At 40.6% G+C, this 20053-nt stretch overlaps 1 protein-coding gene across 1 annotated transcript in view; it reads left to right on the top strand.

Annotated features, from left to right (window-relative positions):
- The window catches only part of SHISA9 (shisa family member 9), a 346948-nt gene that overhangs the window by 13772 nt on the left and 313123 nt on the right, over positions 1-20053 (top strand). Inside the window, exon 2 of the mRNA XM_012453215.3 lies at positions 61-188. Coding sequence (XP_012308638.1) covers positions 61-188 — 128 coding nt within the window. The remainder of the gene's footprint in view (positions 1-60; positions 189-20053) is intronic.

Raw genomic sequence — 20053 nt, 5'->3', positions numbered from 1 at the left:
CATCGCAGCTGCCAATCATTGGGTTCTGAATGAACAGATTTAAATTCATTCTTCTTCCAGGGCCCTTGCAGATGTCATGAGGCCACAGGGCCACTGCAACACTGATCACATGGAGAGAGACCTGAACATTGTTGTCCACGTCCAGCATTACGAGAACATGGACACGAGAACCCCCATAAATAATCTTCGTAAGTACAGCTGCATGAACCATTTCCAGTCCCATGTGGTGACCTGAGTGGTGGTCACATTGCCAGATTTCATGGAGTGTGTGTGAGTGAGTTAAGAGCTTCTCTTTGTGGGCAAGTTAGAAGCTTTCTTTCATCTCTTTTGGATGAAGCTGAATTTGGCATCATCAGATGTCACTTGGTTGGTTTCTTTGTTAAATAGCAGTCCACTTGGTTGGTTGGATCACATGATTGGTTCTTCTTTTAACTAGTAGACTGCTCAGTTGGTTCATCTTGATTGATCTGTTAACTAGATTAGTGGCCCTCTTGGTTGTTTCATCATGGTTGGGTACTTAGTTAAGCAATGGATTTTTGGGTTGGTTCATTTTAGGTAGTCTATTAGCCAGTGGTCCATTCGCTTATATGTCTGCCTCCTGAGGTAGACCAGTTGTGACTTCTAGGTTTCCTGCTGTTTTCAGTTATGAAATACTAGTTCAGAAGAATTATGTCTATGATTTGTAAAGCTAGAGTTTCATAAAAATAATCCACAAAATACTCTATGTGTAGCGGGTGCAGGGAGTGGGTATTGAATTTTGGTCCTGTTGATTTGAGGTTCCTATGTGTGATTCAGCAGCAGCAAATTCGTTTCCATTGTTCTGCAAGGGGAAAAAAAAATGTGTTTGCTATTGTGTTTCAATAGGTATTTTTCACAGAACATGATTGGGATCTTGGTATACTCCCAAGGCTTTTCTTCCCTTTCAAAGCTCTGTATATACAATATACATCACGGAGCTGATGCTCTGACTAATGAGACTGGATGAAAAATAAGATTGTTTGGTTTTTGACAATAGTGTACTACTGCGGTTACCCCAGTAATTATGTTTTTAAGTAACCCCACGTTAAAGTAATGTGGAAGGCTTGGTTTAAAATAAGCAAAGCCAGACAATTTAAAGGATACATTTAGTTGTGGCTGGAGATTCCTGAAAACAGAAACAATTCTAGTGCTGCACATTTTAACAGACTGGGTCGCCTTTGCTGAGGCTCCACTAGGAGTTGCCTGGGTGTTTTATATGCTGAATCATAGTTTTGGACTGTTTGGTTGCAAATTCTCATGCTCATTGGGTAGAGGAAGAAGCCTGTAGAGTTCGACTGAGGCGATGTGAATTCTCTGATTCTGCATAGTCATGATTCTTCATGGTTTGGAAATTGTTGCAGTGTGTTAGTAAAGTCAATGTTTGCATGGTTTGAAAAATGGGCCACCAAATAGAATGTCTTAGGTTTCAATATATTAAATAATGTAACATTATTAGCGAACTGGATCACAAAATGGTATAAGAAATAGCCACATTTTAGAGCAAAATACACCAGCAAATGGAAGTTTTATGACCAAATCCCATAGCCCCCAAAGATACGGTAAATGGCGTCAATTCTGACATGGCAATTGCTGTATCCGTTTCTGGCTTTAATGGAAATGAGCACATTTTCTTTCAATTGGCTCTGGGAAATAAGCTGAACCTAGTCATCTGCTTGGCTCCTAAACATCATATATGAATGAACATGATCACGGAGCAGAGAAATTGAAATCGTGTCGAGTCCCTGGCTATAAAAGGCGATTGCTAACAGATTCTTCACTGGAAGTTCCAATCTCTAGAATGATTTTGAATCAGCACTCAGATGAAATAACAAACTCATTGAAGTCACCCAACTTTCATCATTCCATCAGGCGGCAGGACACCTTAATGAATGTTGCTTACATAAGGCGTTTTCATTGAAAGTTGTACTGAAAATGGATTACTGTTCAGAGATGATGTCCAGGCTCTAAATAATTCAGAAGTCTCTTGCGCCACTTTGGTTTATTTATGATTCTTGCATTTGGTCTATATTTGTGACTAAGTAATCAGTGATCTTTTACATCAAGGGAGAAAGTGTCTTGTAATAGTCTATTGGGTAGCAGTAGACTGAGAATTCCTGGGAAGTTACAAAGGAGAATTCCAAGAATCGTGCTACAAACACTGCATTCTTACAATAATTGCCGCAGATGTTGATTTTATATAATTCTTCCAGATTGATCCAATTCTTCTTTCCTAGCAGTTTTGGGAATATCTGAATAACAAAAATAAGCATGTGACCTTTTCACCAGTTTATATTAATAAGCTTAACAAGTTAATTCAAGTAATAATAGATTTCCTTATCTTTTTATTGATTTGTAGGAGTCATTTACATATTATAGACACAGAAAAACGTTTGTATGTTTGGATGAACAAATGATTTGAGGAGTTCATTGAGAGAATAGGACGAGATGACTGATATTAATCACTTAAGGGTTTAAGAAGCCAAGCAGTCATCAGAGAACATTTTGATTGATAGCAAAGTAGAAGGGACGGTATCCGGCCAGCCCTTTGTGCCTGAACCAGAATGCATCCATTTAATATAAAACCCTTTCCTGGAGATTATGGAATCTACGATGATTTGCCATTACACATTTGGAAAGAATGATGCATCTATTTGTGATACACCAAGAAGGGCACATCATGCCATTTTCAGTTTGTTTTTCACTGAACATCCAACTTGCTAGGTTTGACTGGGGATTCACTAGTCTCAAGTTAAATGTCATTTTCATGTCTATTCAATCACCCACTCGACATTGCTTTAAGAAAATGCTAATCTCCATCTATTTATCTCTTCTTAATACTAACCGTAGGTCTCTTTCTATTCTTTCCCTTAAGCTTTAGTCAGATGGTGAGATAATCAATAGCCAGTGTAGAAATCTGGATATTTGGAAGAAGGGCAGTGGAGAGGCAGTTGGGTGAAGGCGAACGGGGAGGAAAGAGAAAATTTTTGTCAAATTTTCTACATTAATTTTCTGGGGTTGATTTTTCCTATGATACGTTGGACTTGCCTTTTTATCTAAAGTCAGATTTTTCTTCAGCGGATGCTGTTCATGTTCTTTCCAGGCATTCAGTGATATTGCCTAAAAATATTTAGTCTGATAATCAAAAGGGCCTCAACCTCTTTGATTAACAGGATGTAGTTTCCCTTGAGATGGTGATTTTCTGCAAATGTTCCTCAGATTCTATATAATTATCGTTTGTTTTTGAAGGCACATTTTGTCCTTAAGTGCTATGAACATATTCTGCCTCCCCCACCCCGACTTCCCTGGCTGCCAGTGACACCCATCTCCCGCTTTGGGAGTGCAGGCTGCATGTAGGCTCCGTTTGGTCTTTTCTTTTGAGACAGAGTCTCACTCTGTCGCCCAGGCTGGAGTGCAGTGATGCGATCTCAGCTCACTGCAACCTCCGCCTCCCAGTTTCAAGTGATTCTCCTGCCTCAGCCTCCCTAGTAGCTGGGATTACAGGTGTGCACCACCACGCCTGGCCGATATTTGTATTTTTAGTAGAGATGGGGTTTCACCATGTTGGTCTGGCTGGTCTTGGACTCCTGACCTCGTGATCCACCCCCGTGCCTCCAAGAGTGCTGGGATTACAGGCATGAGCCACTGTGCCCAGCCCCATTTGGTCTTGTTAAGGATGGGAGATGTGAGTGAGGGGCTATGACCACAGCCTAGATCATTTCTCAACTCGTTTGTGTTCACAGAGCATTTTTTGAAATACATACTTTGTTTTGGAGTACGCTTTAAAATTTACAGCAGAAAGGTTGCAAAAGATAGTACCCAGAAAAATGAATAAGACCTACTGTTTCATAGCACAACAGGCTGACTAGAGTCAATAATAACTTAATTGTATGTTTTAAAATAAAGACTGTCATTGGATTGTTTGTAACTCAAAGGATAAATGCTTGAGGGGATGGACACCCCATTCTCCATGATGTGCTTATTTTACATTGCGTGCCTGTGTCAAAACATCTCATGTGCCCCATAAATACATACATCTACTATGTATCAGGAAGCATAAAACAGCAGCAGCAGCAACAGCAAAAGATAGCACGCAGACTTCTGTATACTCCTCACCCGCTTTCCCCGATACCAGCATTTGACATCACCAAGGCACGTTTGTCAAAACTAAGAAATCAACATGAGTGCATTCCTTTTAGCTAAACTGCAGATGTTGTTTGGATTTTGCTGGTTTCTTCAGTGATACTCCTTTTCTGTTCTAGGTCCCATCCAGGATACCACATTGTCTTTAGCAGAGCACACTTTGATTATAGACTTTTGGTTGGGCAGTGTTGCATAATGATGTGGTAAAGACGGAAAACAACACTACACAAGCCAGGAGCAATTACAGATCCCTGACTGCCACAGTGCAGAACGTGTCACCTAGTGTCTATAAAGACAACTACATAAAATTACTCTCTTTGGGTCAGTGTTGAAATGGAACCAGTTGCTTGTCTGACTGTGCTCTTGTATATATATTCACGGGACAAAGACTTTCATGTCCCACCCACCCTTACCACCCGTCTTTGAATCTGGGTTATGCTGTAAAATAAATCATGATGTTATATAATTTATTTTACAGCATAACCTGAGCAAGTGAGAAGAAGTGATGACTTGATGTTTTAGAACACAAAATCCATCAGAAAGAGCAGGCTCCTCTTCCAGCCCATCACACTTTCACTCTCCTAAGATATTCCCAAATGGATTTACAAGGAACCCCAAAGCTGACCTATGGCTTAGTTTCTGATGACACTGTATACCTCATATCTGGGACCATTTATGAGTCCGTATTTACTGAGGCACCTGGGAGGTCCTACACTTAACTTTTGAAAATATTACCAAATATTTAACATATTTGGGAGGTCGAGCATGGCTCAGACCTGTAGTCTCAGTGCTTTAGGAGGCAGAAGCAGGAGGATCATTTGAGATCAGGAGTTGGAGGCCAGCCTGGGAAATAAGGTGAGACCCTGTCTCTAAAAAAAGTAGAAATAATAAAAAAAGAAACTGGACATGGTGGCTCACACCTGTAGTGCCAGCTACTTGGGAGGCCGAAGTGGGAGACTGAACCCAGGAGGTCAAGTGAGTGAACCCTGGAGTGCAGTGAGCTGTGATCACACCACTGCACTCCAGCCTGAGTGTCAGAGTGAGACTCTGTCTCTATAAAAAATAAAAATAAAAAATTTGAGGGGAGTTTCCTAGCCAGGGCAGGCAAAATGGTAAGTATAGAAAAAAGCACATAGAACAGTAAAAAATATATAAGATAGCATAATATCAGCAGTGATTTATACAGATAACATTATAAAACTCTAAAACATGAATTCCTCCAAACCTTGTTAGGTTGATACTATTGTTTCCACCATCATAAGGGTGGGGAAACTGAGGCTTAGAATGGTTAGGTGGCTTGTCTAAAGTTTGTACAGCTGCTTAGTGGTGACACTGGGATTTAAACTGAGCCAGTCAGGGCCCCAAGGTCTGTGATTATAACCAGTACACTCTATTGCCTTTTCTTGTGGTGCAGGTGTTTGCAGTGTGGGTAGGTCTTCCCCTGGGAGTAGAAACTGTTGAAAGATATGCTAAGTCAATGGAAAGATTCATTGGCATTTTAGGAAAGAGAGCTGTTTCCAAAGTATACATCCAATTTATGGTCTTACTAATAACTAACATTTATTGAGCATGGTACTATGTGCTTGGAATGTATTAGCTCATTTAGTTCTCAATCAACCCTCAAAGAGCCAAGGTCTGTTCTGCCCCAGGGGCTTTGCACCTGTTGTGCTTCATGCCTACAGCACACTGCTCCAGGCCTCCATGTGTCTGATCTTTCCTCTTTCATCTCATACCCCAATGGCTACCTCGTTAGAGAGGACTTCACTGTCTGTCACTGCCCCCCAGGTCACCCACTGCTTCTCCTTTCCCCATTATTTTCTCTCTTTTCCTTTTGAGATGGAGTCTCGCTCTGTTGCCTAGGCTGGAGTGCCGTGATGCGATGTCAGCTTACTGCAACCTCCGCCTCCCAGGTTCAAGCTGTTTTCCTTCCTCAGCCTTCTGAGTAGCTGGGATTACAGGTGCATGCAAACCTGGTTGATTTGGTTAATTTTTGTATTTTTAATAGAGACTGGATTTCACCATGTTGGCCAGGCTAGTCTTGAACTCCTGACCTCAGGTGATGCACCTGCCTCAGCCTCCCAAAATGCTGAGATTACAGAAGTGAGCCACCGCACCCAGCCCCCATTTTCTTTATAGCATTTTGTTCTCTCTGAAGGTGTCTCACTCATTATTTTATTTATGCCTCTTCTACTACAGTGTAAGCTGCAGGGGAGAAAATGCTTTGTATTGTCACAACGGTACCACCTCTGCCCCACCAGGAACTAGGCTGACTCATAGCAGCAGCTCTATAGATTTTATTTTTTATTTTTGTAGAAATAGGTCTCACTATGTTGCCCAGGCTGCTCTTGAACTCCAGACCTTAGGTGATCCTCCTGCCTCAGCTTCACGAGTAGCTCTATACATTTCTGTTCTAGGAATAAAAAAGCCTATGGAAGATATTCCCATTTGATGAATGAGAAAATTGAGATTGGTGGAAATTAAAGAACTAATCTACCATGATGACTGAAATTTGCTTCAAACATACTCCATATAAAATTGTGGGAGATGGGGCCAGGTACAGTGGTTCACACGTGTAATCTCAGCACTTTGGGAGGCTGAGGCAGGCAGAACACTTGAGGCCAAGAGTTTGAGACCAGTCTGGCTAACATGTTGAAACCCCATCCCTACAAAAATAGAAAACTTAGCTGGGCATGGTGGCATGTCCCTGTAGTCTCAGCCACTTGAGAGGCTAAGGCATGAGAATCACTTGAACCTGGGAGGCAGAGGCTGTAGTGAGCTGAGATCATGCTACCGCACTCTAGCCTGTGTGACAGAGCAAGAATCTGTTGGAAAAAAAAGAAAAAAGAAGAAATTGTGGGAGCTGGTAATGAAACAGAGTTGGAAAAATATTGAGAGTTATTGTAGCTGGCTGACCAAATACATGGGAATTCATTATTCTATTCCATGTTTGTGGATATTTGAAAATATATACAATAAAATATTAGAAATTAAAGAAGTTGTCAAGGACATCATAGCTGATAAAGAGAGGATCCAGGATTCAAACCAAGGTCTGTCTGACTCCATAGCCTGGAATTTATTAGATGCACATGCTTTGTCTCACGGTGAATATTTGAATCTCAGGAGGGGTAGAGATCAGGATCGTCTTGGAAACCTCAGGACGTAGAGTAGGAAAAACATCTTCTCTGTCCTTAATGTGCTCAGTCACTATGATTACTTAGTACAAATTATTTAGAGAGAGAGAGAATATGAATGGTTTTCAGCAGTCAATGGTCTGGCTTCCCGTGGATCAGTGGTCTGATCCTGGTTCCATCAGTTGGGTGGGATGGTGTGCATTTTAGGATTATTCTCTAGGATTGTAGTGGAGCAGATGCTCCAAGAAAGGTGTGCATGAGGAGGCAAAGGGGAGGTAGATGGCTACTGGAATCTTCCTTGGGGATGGGCAGGGATGCATCTGTTTATTCACCCCTGTATCTCCAATGCCTAGACAATGTGCTGTGTTGAATAGATAGTTATCGAATGAGTGAATGCATGAATGACTCTTTAGCACAAGCTTAATAGGAAGCCCAATGGAACTCTGGGACTCCTAGGATTTTGGGTTTTGAGAGAACTTGACTAATTCAAACTCAAGTGAAACTTTGATTCTCTTCTATATAGTCATAGCCCCCAACATTCTTATTCCCAAAAACTTAGTTTTTTTTCACAGTTGGGCATACTAGTGGTTGTATCTGAAGATCTGTGATTCTAATGGTTTGGGCACATGAGTTAGTAAGTTAAGTAGTTAGTAAGAGTGAGGAGATGCTCTATACTGGATCAGCTAAAATATGCTCATAGGTTCAGCACAGTAGCCTGAAAGGAGTTTGACTCTTTTAGATAAAGAAATTTGTTTTTCTCTTGAGGTATGGTATTCAGTGGTATAGATGGATCTCTGACATTGAACATGGCTTTGAGGGCATGCAGTGAGGAAGTGGGGGATATGGACTTTGGAGTAGGCAACCAAGATTGGGTATTTTCTGTGTCACTTATTCACTGTTCAGTCTTGGAAAAATTAATCGAATTCTTTGAACCTCAGTTTCCCATTCTATAAAAGGAGTAAAACAGTATCTACTTCACAAGGTTGTTGTGAGGATTAAATGAATCAACACATGTAAAGAACTTAGCACAGTGCTTGGTAACATAAATATTAGTTGTTACTAATATCGTGTGTAGAATGAGTGACTCTTGGTGCTAAAGTTGGCTGTGCATTAGGGGACAATGATACAAATTGGCATGAATTCATGGTGCAGTTGCCTTCACAGCGAAAATGTTTTCACTCTGTGTGCCAGTTGATAACGCCGTGTGTGTGTGTGTGTGCGTGCGTGTGCATGGGTGTGTTTGTTATTACTAATGTTTGGATGCAGATGAGAAATGAAGAAACTGTCAATTCCTTCCCAAGGAAATAGCTTGGATGGAGCAGCTGTCCTATTCTTCGCCATTTGTTCCTGTCTTATGTTTTTCTTCTCTTCCCACTTAAAACACATGAGCTTTTATTCTGTTAGGAATATTGATTATTTTATTTACACTGGCAGACCAGGCCAGTAAGAATCTGTATGGCCCCAAACATGTCTTATATTTGTACCCAGAAAATGAGATTGTGTGTGTGTGTATACAAGCAACACAGAGAGAGAGCCCTTAAGGGGAAAAAAATCACTTTCTGCAAGTTGTCTCCTGGGCTCTTTTCAAAAATTTCTACTAATGCTGGCCACATGGCATTACCTAATTAGATTTGCATTGCCTTTCCCAAGTGCTTCCAACCAGCTGTAGGACTATTTGTAAAGAAAGCCTAAGTGCTCCACACAGTGTCTGGTTTAGTTTAAAAGTTGCCAAGTTCTGTTCCTTCCATACCAGGGAAAGCTTACCCTTGGACATATTTCCTTTGGCAGAGCACTTCTATTTATATATCTGGGTTAAGTGATAGGACACACCTACTATAGCATTGATACTTATTGTGGATTGAAAGGAGTAACCAATAAAACAATGGCTTTTTTCTGCACTTACCACATGCATACTTTTTTATATTATTATTATTATTATTATTATTTTTAGTAGAGAGGGTGTCTGGCCATGTTGGCCAGGCTGGTTTCGAACTCTTGACCTCAGATGATCCACCTGCCTCGGCCTCCCAGAGTGCTGGGATTACAGGCATGCGCCACGGCTCCTGGCCTGCATTTTGCTTGTCACAACATCTTCATAAAATAATTGAAGTGTGTATTGCGCTCACATATTGTAGATGAAGAAACTGTGACTCAGAGTTTAACCTGCCCAAGGTCATGGAGATGATATCTGCTGAGTAATTCAAACCATGGACATGAACTCATATCTACCTGACCTTAAACCTTGTACTCTATTTATGACCTTTCTCACGCCTTTCTAAAGGACTTATACTGCGTAACATACCAGATTCTGCCTCTTTTTCTTTTTTCTTTTTCTTTTTTTTTTTGAGATGGAGTTTTGCTCTTGTTGCCCAGGCTGGAGTGCAATGGCGGGATCTTGGCTCGCTGCAACCTCCACCTCCCTGGCTCAAGCGATTCTCCTGTCTTAGCTTTCCAAGTAGCTGGGATTACAGGTGTGTGCCACCATGCCTGGCTAATTTTTTGTATTTTTAGTACAGACAGGGTTTCACCATGTTGACCAGGATGGTCTTGAATGCCTGACCTCAGGTAATCTGCCCATCTCAGCCTCCCAAAGTGCTGGGATTACAGGTGTGAGCTACCGTGCCTGATCTTTGCCTCTTTTTCTCTGTTTTCCGTATTTATTGATGGATGCTAAGAATTGCAGCATTAGACAACACTCACCTTTGAAAATGGACCAACCAAGATAAGTCACCATTTCTGACCTGGAGGACTCAGATTTTCGCTAATTGTTTGGTTTCCTGTAATTAATATTTCCATTTAATCAACATTCAGCTGATATTTGTTAAGATCCTGCTATGTGTAAGTGGATGTGTTAGGATTTGGAGGTACAAGGATGAATTAGGCATAAATAGGACATATCCTCTTGGAGCTTATAGTACAGTGGGAAAAATGGAAGAGTAAACAGGAAATTGCAAAGTAGGATGGTAGGAATAAGTTCAGGGTGCTGAGGAGCCAGGAGGCCTCCGCAAAACATCTGCCTAGTAACATAAGTAGTACCTGGTAATACTGGGGCTAGAAGTGAGGGAAGAGATACCAGGTCAGCCTTTCCTGAGAAACAGGTATTTTGCTCTGAAAGAAAAATACTCCCCATCAACTTGCTAAGAATCAGAGTGAAGAAAAGCAGAACATTTTCATGGGCTGACTTTGCCCACCTTTGAGTGAGGGGAGAACTATTTGTCTTAGACGACAGATCTTTCTTGCAGGTGTGGTGAATTTTGTACAGATTGCATCAAGGGAAAAGAGGAGTTTGTTCAGCAAGGATCATACTGCTTTTGGTTGGAAAATAAGAATGCCAAGTCGGACATAGGAAGATCGAAATTTCAGGATCAGCTGTTAGTAGCCGAATACAGATTCTTTTCAGAGCGCACTCTGTTCAGTCAGCCTACTGTTCCTTGAATAGATTAGTGTTGAATTTTTTCTTCTTTTGATAATAGCCAACATAAAATTAAGTAACATTACTAATATCATAATACATATATTAAAATAATTTATAGTAAGGTTTTAGGAAACTGCAAAAAAAAAAAAATCCTAATAAGCATTCTCAATAAAGTTAATTACAAGGTGCAAAGGAAATCCCATTACATTAGTCTCAGAATGCAGTTAATGAAACTAAGTGTAATCATAATCTGAATATTTCATTAAATGGAGACTTAAACTCATTAATTTAGGTATTAGGTCTGGAGTTATGTGCTAATACCAAGACTGCCAATCTCAATGCACAGTCTGTTTTTTACTTATTTATTTATTTAGAGACAGGGTCTTGCTCTGCCGCCTAGGCTGGAGTGTAGTGGTGAGATCACAGCTCACTGCAGTGTCGCCCTCCTGGGTTCATGTGATCCTGCCACCTCAGCCTCTCGAGTAGCTGGGACGACAGGCACATGCCATCATGCTCAGCTAATTTTTTTGATTTTATTTTTTTGGTAGAGACGTGGTCTTGCTATGTTGTTGCCTCAGCTGATCCTGCGCTTTTAGGCTAAAGCAATCCTCTTGCCTTGGCCTCCCAAAGTGTTGAGATTACAGTTGTGAACCACTATGACTGCCTGCTTTTTACTTATTTACATCCAGATCTTTGACCACAAAGCGTCGGGGGTTCCCACCCCATAGATCTGTCCACGGTGCTGAATCACACCATGAGCGGAGTTACCCGGTTCAAACCACCCAGCCAGAAAAGTCTGTCTCATCACATTTGGAGCTGGAGGGAACTTTAGGTACCATCTTGCCTTTGGTATGCTACACTTCTGGCATCAAAGATGATTAAAAATTAAAAAAAAATTAGAAGAATTGGAGACCAGCATAGTGTGCTAACTTTTTGATTTTGCCAAAAATGAAAATTAAATAAAAAGAAACTACTTAAAAACAATTGCCTTCATTTCACAAAAGATAAGGGCATTTTAACGTCAAACAATTTAAGTTAGAAGTAGTTCTCAAAATAAAAGACAATGTCTAAATTAAACGAAGTTAGCTTCATCGAAAACTAATTCCATTGTCCTTACTTTTTCTTTTTTTGCCCCCAATCTGTTGAAAATTAGAACATAGATTTGCATTTCTGGTTCTTTTCTTAATGAATGAGTATTTATTGAGTACCTACTAAATACTAGAGACTGGGGCTAGTTGCGGATACAGAGATTGGCTGTGTGTGTGTGTATGTGTGTGTATGTGTATTTGTGTGTGTGTGTGTGTGTGTATGTATGACTTTATAGACCTTATAATCAGATCGTTCTCTGCATTTTACAAGTAATGACACTGAGTTCCAGGAAAAAGCACAAGTTTTCCATAAGGTACACAACCATGAAACTTGTCTGGTTAATACTGTTTTACAAATTATTATTGAATATTTAGGGCACAATGACTGATTATAAATACATGTTAACTTTTCAGTTATCCAAGATGGATATAAGGATGTGAACAAAAGGGATGGACTTTATTGCTATTGGTGTAGAACTTCCCTGGTTTTGATGCCTTACCTATTATCCAAAGGAAGCCTTTTGAAATATTCAGATATTCTTGACATTTTAACAAAATATTGAATTGCCTATAGCCCATGAATTGGAAGTTGTGCAAGGGCAGCATGTGGTATTTACTTTCCTTTATTGAATAGCAACAAGAAATGGAAGAGCTCCTCATTCTGCAGAGGCATTATTTTTAAAAAGTCAGTACGTATATCAAAGTCAAAGAAGGTCATCAAACAATTCTTTGATAATAACTGACAAAGAAGTTGCACAAGCATATTAAAAAAAAAAACTGTCCCCCCCCCAACAAAAAAAAAACAAAACTGTTCCTTGTGAACATTTTGGTCTGCTAATCAGCTTATAAGTGGCTAAGTTCAGATACTGGTACTAGTCTTTAAAAACATGTTTTAATAACAGATACTTCTCAAAAGAAGACATACATGTGGCCAACAAACATATAGACAAAGTGCAACATCACTGATCCTTAGAGAAATACAAATCAAAACCACAATGACATACCATCTTACTCCAGTCAGAATGGCTACTATTAAAAAATCAATACAACAGATGCTGGCAAGGTTGCAGAGAAAAAAGAATGCTTTTACACTGTTGGTGGGAGTGTAAATTAGTTCAACCATTGTGGAAGATAGTGTGGTGAGTCCTCAAAGACCTAGAGGCAGAAATACCATTTGACCCAGCAATCTCATTACTGGGTATACATCCAAAGAAATATAAATCATTCTATTATAAAGATATATGCATACATATGTTCATTGCAGCAATATTCACAACAGTAAAGACTTGGAATCAATCTAAATGCTCATCAGTGATAGACTGGATAAAGAAAATGTGGTACATGGCTGAGTGCAGTGGCTCACACCTGTATCCCAGCACTCTGGGAGGCTGAGGCAGGCAGATCACCAGAGGTCAGGAGTTCGAGACTAGCCTGACCAATGTAGAGAAACCTTGTCTCTACTAAAAATACCAAATTATCCTAGTGTGGTGGTGCATGCCTGTCATCTCAACTATTCAGGAGGCTGAGGCAGGAGAATTGCTGGAACCCAGCAGGTGGAGGTTGCGGTGAGCTGAGATTGCGCCATTGCACTCCAGCCTGGGCAGCAGGAGCAAACCTCTGTCTCAAAAAAAAAAAAAAAAGAAAGAAAGAAAAGAAAAGAAAATGTGGTACATATACACCATGGAATATTATACAGCCATTAAAAGGAATGGTATCCTGTCCTTTGCAAGGACATGGATGGAGTTGGAAGTCATTATCCTCAGCAAACTAATGCAGTAACAAAAGCAAACACTGCATGTTCTCACTTATAAGTGGGAGCTGAATGATGAGAACACATGGACACAGGGAGGGGAACAACACACACTGGGGCCTGTTGGGGGTTTGGAGGAGGAAGAGCATCAGAAGAATAGCTAATGGATGCTGGTCTTAATACCCAGGTGATGGGATGATCTGTGCAGCAAACCACCACGGCACACGTTTACCTATGTAACAAACCTGCACATCCTGCACATGTACCCCTTGTACTTAAAATAAAAGTTGAAGGAAAAAAAACATGTTTTAAATTACCAGAATTGCTTGCACTTCAGGGGTTTTATGTACATTCTTTTCTCTGCCTGCAACAAGCTTCCCCCATATCGTTGCAATCCTGACTCCTTCTCATTGTTTAGGTCTTGGGTAACCCGTTATCTTTTTGGGGGCCTTCTCTATAGAAAATAGCCCCAGCCCATGTAAAGATCTCACCATCATCCCTCTCTATTAGGTTACTGTTTTATTTTCATCATGGTTCATACACTACCTAAAGTTATATTGTCTACTTGGTCTTTTCACATTTTCCTCCCAACATATTAGCTCCAGGAGACCAGGAACCTTCCTCCCACTCACAACTGTATTCCCAGTGCCTAGTACTGTGCCTGGCACACAGGAATTGCTCTGTAAATGTTTTTCAGATGGAATAAATGCTGTCAAAATACAATACTGAGCACATTTTATCAAGTAAAGCTGCTATTATTTTTCTTTGTCAGTTTGCTGGGGTCTTATTTCTTGTGGACTAAAGTTTCAGTGCTGTTATCAGAGTCTAGCAAATGGCAAGCTGAGTACCAAGATGTTGCATACATTTAAAGCTCATGAATACATATGCCGGCATTACCTGACGATTATGAAATGTCACACAAAGGCAGTGTTTTCAAAGTTCAGCCCACCAATTCAATCACAATTGATTTTTGTCAAAAGCATTTCCCTCCTAATGTCCTGATCCATGCTGACTCTCAATTTCATTAGCATGAAAGCAAGTAAGGAGGGAATTGGGTGTGTTTAATATTTATGACATGACCATGTTGTGTTGATATGGATAATAATGAAAAAAACCTTAACACGGGTGATGAAAGTAACCTTAACAATCCCCTACTTAGGGTCACGGTGTTTATTTTAGTGCATTGCCAAACAGACTAGTAAATCTCCAACAGTTATGTTTCACATGTAACTATTATTTTTAAAAGAAAGTCTTAAAACACAGAGAGAGGAAATGATACATACAAAGGGGGAAGAAAACCCCTAACAACTCCACAAATCAATTTCATATCCTATAGTAAGGCGATCATCCAATGGTAAGTCCCAAGCCCTGGCTTATTTGTGGTTAAAACCAAGCACTTACCTACTCTTTGACTCTGAATCCAAAAATTACCCCAAATGTGCCACTAGATCTTATAATCCTCACCCCTGGAGCAAAATCAGGTCAAGCTAAGAAAAGCACTTAAGAACAAAAGAGGCAGTCTCTGGGTGTTCCATCAGGAATGCTGCGAGCATCCCCTGTGCTTCCAGGATGCTTTTTAGTAAAAGTATGGGAGGAAACTGGGATGTATTATGTTGTGGATACACAGGATGGAGGAAGGATGTTCTTCTTGCTTATCTTTTCTTGGTTTTCGGTCTTTGTGTGCCACTGAAGTTGCCCATTTCATTTCACTTTTAAAATAATTACAGCTTTCATTTTACATTCAGGGGGACCCTGTGAAGGTTTGTTACATGAGTATATTGTGTGATGCTAAGGTCTGGGGTACAAATGATCCCATCGCCCAGGTGGTAAGCATAGCACCCAGTAGATAGTTTTCCAGCCCTTGTCCTCCCTTCCTCCTCCCCCCTCTAGCAGTCCCCAGTGTCTGTCGTTCCCATCTTTATGTCCATGTCTACCCAGTATTTAGGTCCCACTTATAAGTGGGAACATGAAGTATTTGGTTTTCTATTCCTGTGTTAATTTGCTTAGGATAATGGCCTCCAGGTGTATCCATGTTGCCATAAAGGACAATATTTGACTCCTTTTTTATGGTTCTGTGGTATTCCACAGTGTCTATGTACCACATTTTTTTTTTTTTTTTTTGAGGTGGGATCTCACTCTGTCACCCAGGCTGGAGTGCAGTGGTGTGATCTTGGCTTACTGCAATCTCTGCCTCCTGGGTTCAAGCAATTCTCTGCCTCAGCCTCCTGAGTACCTGGGATTACAGGTGCCCACCACCACACCCAGCTAATTTGTGTATTTTTAGTGGAGATGGGGTTTCACCATGTTGGCCAGGCTGATCTTGAACTCCTGACCTTGTGATCCACCTGCCTTGGCCTCCCAAAGTACTGGGATTACAGGCATGAGCCACCGTGCCCAGCCACCACATTTTCTTTATCGAGTCCATGGTTTTTGGGCACCTAGGTTGATCTCATATGTTTGCTATTGTGAACAGTGTTGCGATGAACATATAAGTGGGTATTTACCCAGTCATGGGATTGCTAGGTCAAATGAAGTTGCCTTTTTTTTTTTTAAAGCAATTACTGTATGTGAGACATCATCTGAGGCATACTCAGGGTAAAAGTAATGATATGGTTTGGCTGTGTCCCCACCCAAATCTCATCTTGAATTGTGCTTCCCATAATTCCATGTTGTGTGAGGGATCTGGTGGGAGGTAATTTAATCATGGGGCAAGTTTTTCTCTTGTCGTTCTTGTGATAGTGAATAAGTCTGATGAGATCTGATGTTGTTTTTTAAATAAAGGACAGTCCCCTTGTATGTGCTCTCTTGTCTGCCACCATGTAAGATGTGCCTTTGCTCCTTGTTTATATTCTGTCTTGATTGTGAGGCTTCCCCAGCCATGTGGAGCTGTGAGTGTATTAAATCTCTTTTTCTTTATAAATTGCCAGTCTGAGGTGTGTCTTCATTAGCAGTGTAAGAACAAATACAAGTAATAACACCTAATAGTTAGCATTTATTGAATATTTGCTGCATGATAGGTGTTTCAAATATATCTTATTTAATTTACTTCACAACCCTGCAAAATGGGTAGGATTATCTAGATTATTATTGTTATTATTTTTTGAATTGGAGTCTCATTCTGTCACCCAGGCCGGAGTACAGTGGTGCGATCTGGGCTCACTGCAACCTCCACCTCTCCGGTTCAAGGGATTCTCCTTCCTCAGCCTCCCAAGTAGCTGGGATTACAGGTGAGCACCATCATGCCTGGCTAATTTTTGTATTTTTAGTAGAGATGGGGTTTCACCATGTTGGCCAGGCAGGTCTCAAGAACTCCTGACCTTAGGTGATCTGCCCATCTTGGCCTCCTGGAGTGCTGGGATTATAGGTGTGAGCCACTGTGCCTGCCTGGATTATCTAGATCTTAAAGAGTAAAAAGACCAAGATTCTCCATCAAATGTACAAAAATGTCAGGACTCGAGTACAGTTTGGTCTTACTCTGAAGCCTGGGCTTTCTTCCATTCAGAGTAGGCAAGTAGGTTTCATTTTGGGTGCTGTCACTGATGACATGTTGTGGCTGCCTGCAGTGGAATGTTGAAGATGATTTGAAGGCTGTATTCTAACTCAGTGGGCATGAGTGCTGAGATTGATTAGCCATGTCTGCTATGAGAAAAGACTGGGAGAATGATGCTTGTGTGCCATCTATTTACTTTCCTATTTCTGCTACAGATATAATAAAAGTCCCTCAAAGGACTTATGATTTTACAAATAAGGGGAGGTAAATATGATATAAAATGAGGGAATGTAGACGAAATTGATGGACTGGGAAGGCCTCAAGTGCATGGTGCTTAACATATGGTGTTTGGATGTATAGTAGGTGATTAGCATATCTTTGTTTAACAAATGAACAAATATATGAATGAATGATTTGAAACATATAATAATCTCTTATTCTTCTATATTCTTTAAGCTGTTTCCCTGCATCAAGTCAGACCACCAAAAAACAACATATCAGAACTGCATTCCTTTAATTTTCTATAGGAATGCCAATCCAGAGTTGTCTTTTTTTTTTCTTTTTTTTTTTTTATGAAATGGAGTATTGCTCAGTTCTGTCACCCAGCCTAGAGTGCAGTGGCTTGATCTTGGCTCACTGCAACTTCCACCTCCCAGGTTCAAGCAATTCTCCTGCTTCACCCTCAGTCCTTCTAGCTGGGACTACAGGTACAGGCCACTGTGCCTGGCTAATTTTTATATTTTTAGTAGAGATGAGGTTTCTCCATGTTGGCCAGGTTGGTCTCGATTCCTGATCTCAGGTGATCTGCCCCCCTTGGCCTCCCAAAGTGCTGGGATTGGAGATTTGAGCCACTATGCCTGGCCCAGAATTGTCTTTCAATAGTATATCTTTGATTTAAAAAACATAGTTGATATAACAAAGGGAAACATAAATAATACATCTGTCTTTTTGCAAATCTGCTATTGAAAATGGGAAATGTTATGTTGTGCCATAGCCTTTATCTAGAGAATGACTTCCGTATTACACATTCATTCAAGAAATCTTTTTCTTGTGTTATCTAGTCAGGTACTGTGCTAATGAACCAAAAAACAAGCCAGGGTTCTGACCTTGGGAGCCTATGTTATAGTTGGGGAAGACTACACACAGCCAATAGATAAAACATGTAAGAGGGTGCTAAGTATGGAAGGAAATGAGGAAGGTGATGGGAGAAAGAATAACAAGGCTGGTATCACTGAGGAAGTGATGATTAAGATGAGACCCAGGGATGGGAAGAACCAATCCAGTGAAGAGTGGGGGAAAGGTCATTCTGGGCAAAAAATCCCAGGATGTGCAAAGGCCCTGAGACTGGAAAGAAATTTATCATGCTTGTGGAAGTCCAGTGGGGCTGGAGTCTGGTGAGGGAGGGGTTGAGTTTATACAAATAAATGTAGAGAATTGCTATTCAGAAAAAAGAACAAAGTAAGATACTGATTATAGACTACAGCTAGAATTCTTGAGCTACTACTATGCACTGGACCCTATGTTAGGTATTTTATACATATTCTGTTGTGTGTCAGTACTTGGATCTGGCCATCCAGTAATGCTTCCAAGTGGATGCTCCATTGAACACTAACTAGTCCTTTGATATGTTCTGCAAAATTAGAGTTCCTTGGCCACATTAAAGACTCCTGGACTATATGCAATAAAGCTGTTTACAGTTATGTTCATCCTAGTGTTTTTCAAACTGATATTTCCATTAAACATCTTTTCATGTAACAACTATTGATATATAGGGGAAATAATATTCTGGAGTGAAAACTTTAAAGAAAGCTACTGGATTAAGGTTTACCTGGCCCTCCTTAATCACTTTCTATGGTGGTAAACTCGTTATGTCTCAAGGCAATACATTCTGTTTTCAGGCAGGCTTCATTCATAGCGAGTTTGCCCTTTGGCCATTTCAAAGTTATCAGCGAAGCCCCTTTAAAATAGCCTACTGCTTCTCAGCCTTTTGGCTAAGATCAAGTGTAAAATAGCCTACCAAAGGAAGTGGAATCCAAAGCAATCAATAATTTTCTTTCCTTTCCTCTCTGTACCCTTGTCTTTCTCATCCTTCAAGCCTTAGGGTAAATAGTCTGTGTCATGAAGTTTTAGTTACAAGCAGCAAAAGTCAATTCTTCTTCAGACTTAAGCAAAAAGGGAAATCTTTTGAAGAATATGGGTTGGTTCACAGAACTGAAGGAATGTCTGATGGTCCAAGTTGGGGGTGTCAGGAACCAGGGCAGCTCCAACCATGGTCTTATCAGAGCTCTCCTGCTGATATGAATTATTGTAACCATTTTGTCTCTGTATCCATTCCAGTTTAAGATTCTTAAACTTGACAGTCTGATTGGTCCATATTGAATCATAGGACAGGGGTTTTGAGTGACAGTCTCACCAAGACTGCACATACTGAGGAATAGGAAAGTCTCCACAATGAAATTGAGATGCTGGTCAGAAGATGTAAGAAATGGAAGATGAATATTCAAAAAGGGAAACAAATGAACCTCTAAAGACCAAGAAAACCCTGTCTCCTGTCTGATCTCTTCTCTGCATTTATGTATGCCTTGATATCTGTCCAAGTCATTTCCATCCCTTACAATTCGACCAACATCTGGATGCTGCCTGATGATATCTACTGTGTTGTTTTTTTGCCCTGTGGCTTAGCTCCTGTGGTGCTGCTTAGCTGTGGGGGTGTGTTTGCTTTTTGTCTCTAACTAGGCATAATAATAGAACCTATGAAATGTTTCCAGCAAAAATGGACATATGTGATCATGGGAAAATCATTCATGGGGAAGGAAAATCGAGTAATTAGAAGGGACAGGGCAGGCACAGTGGCCTGTAATCCCAGCAATTTGGAGGCCAAAGCAGGCAGATCGCTTGAACCCGGTAAAAAGCCTGGGTAACATAGTGAAACCTCATCTGTACAAAAAATACAAAAAGTAGCTGGGCATAGTGGCATGTGCCTGTGGTCCCAACTACTTGGGAGGCTGAGATGGGAGGATT

Source organism: Aotus nancymaae, unplaced genomic scaffold, assembly GCF_030222135.1.
Source record: "Aotus nancymaae isolate 86718 unplaced genomic scaffold, 86718_ANA_hifiasm-v0.15.2.pri h1tg000049l, whole genome shotgun sequence".
In the NCBI taxonomy this organism is placed as follows: Eukaryota; Metazoa; Chordata; class Mammalia; order Primates; family Aotidae; genus Aotus; species Aotus nancymaae.
The sequence above is the reverse complement of the archived record's forward strand: the minus strand, read 5'-3'. Positions and strand labels throughout refer to the sequence as shown.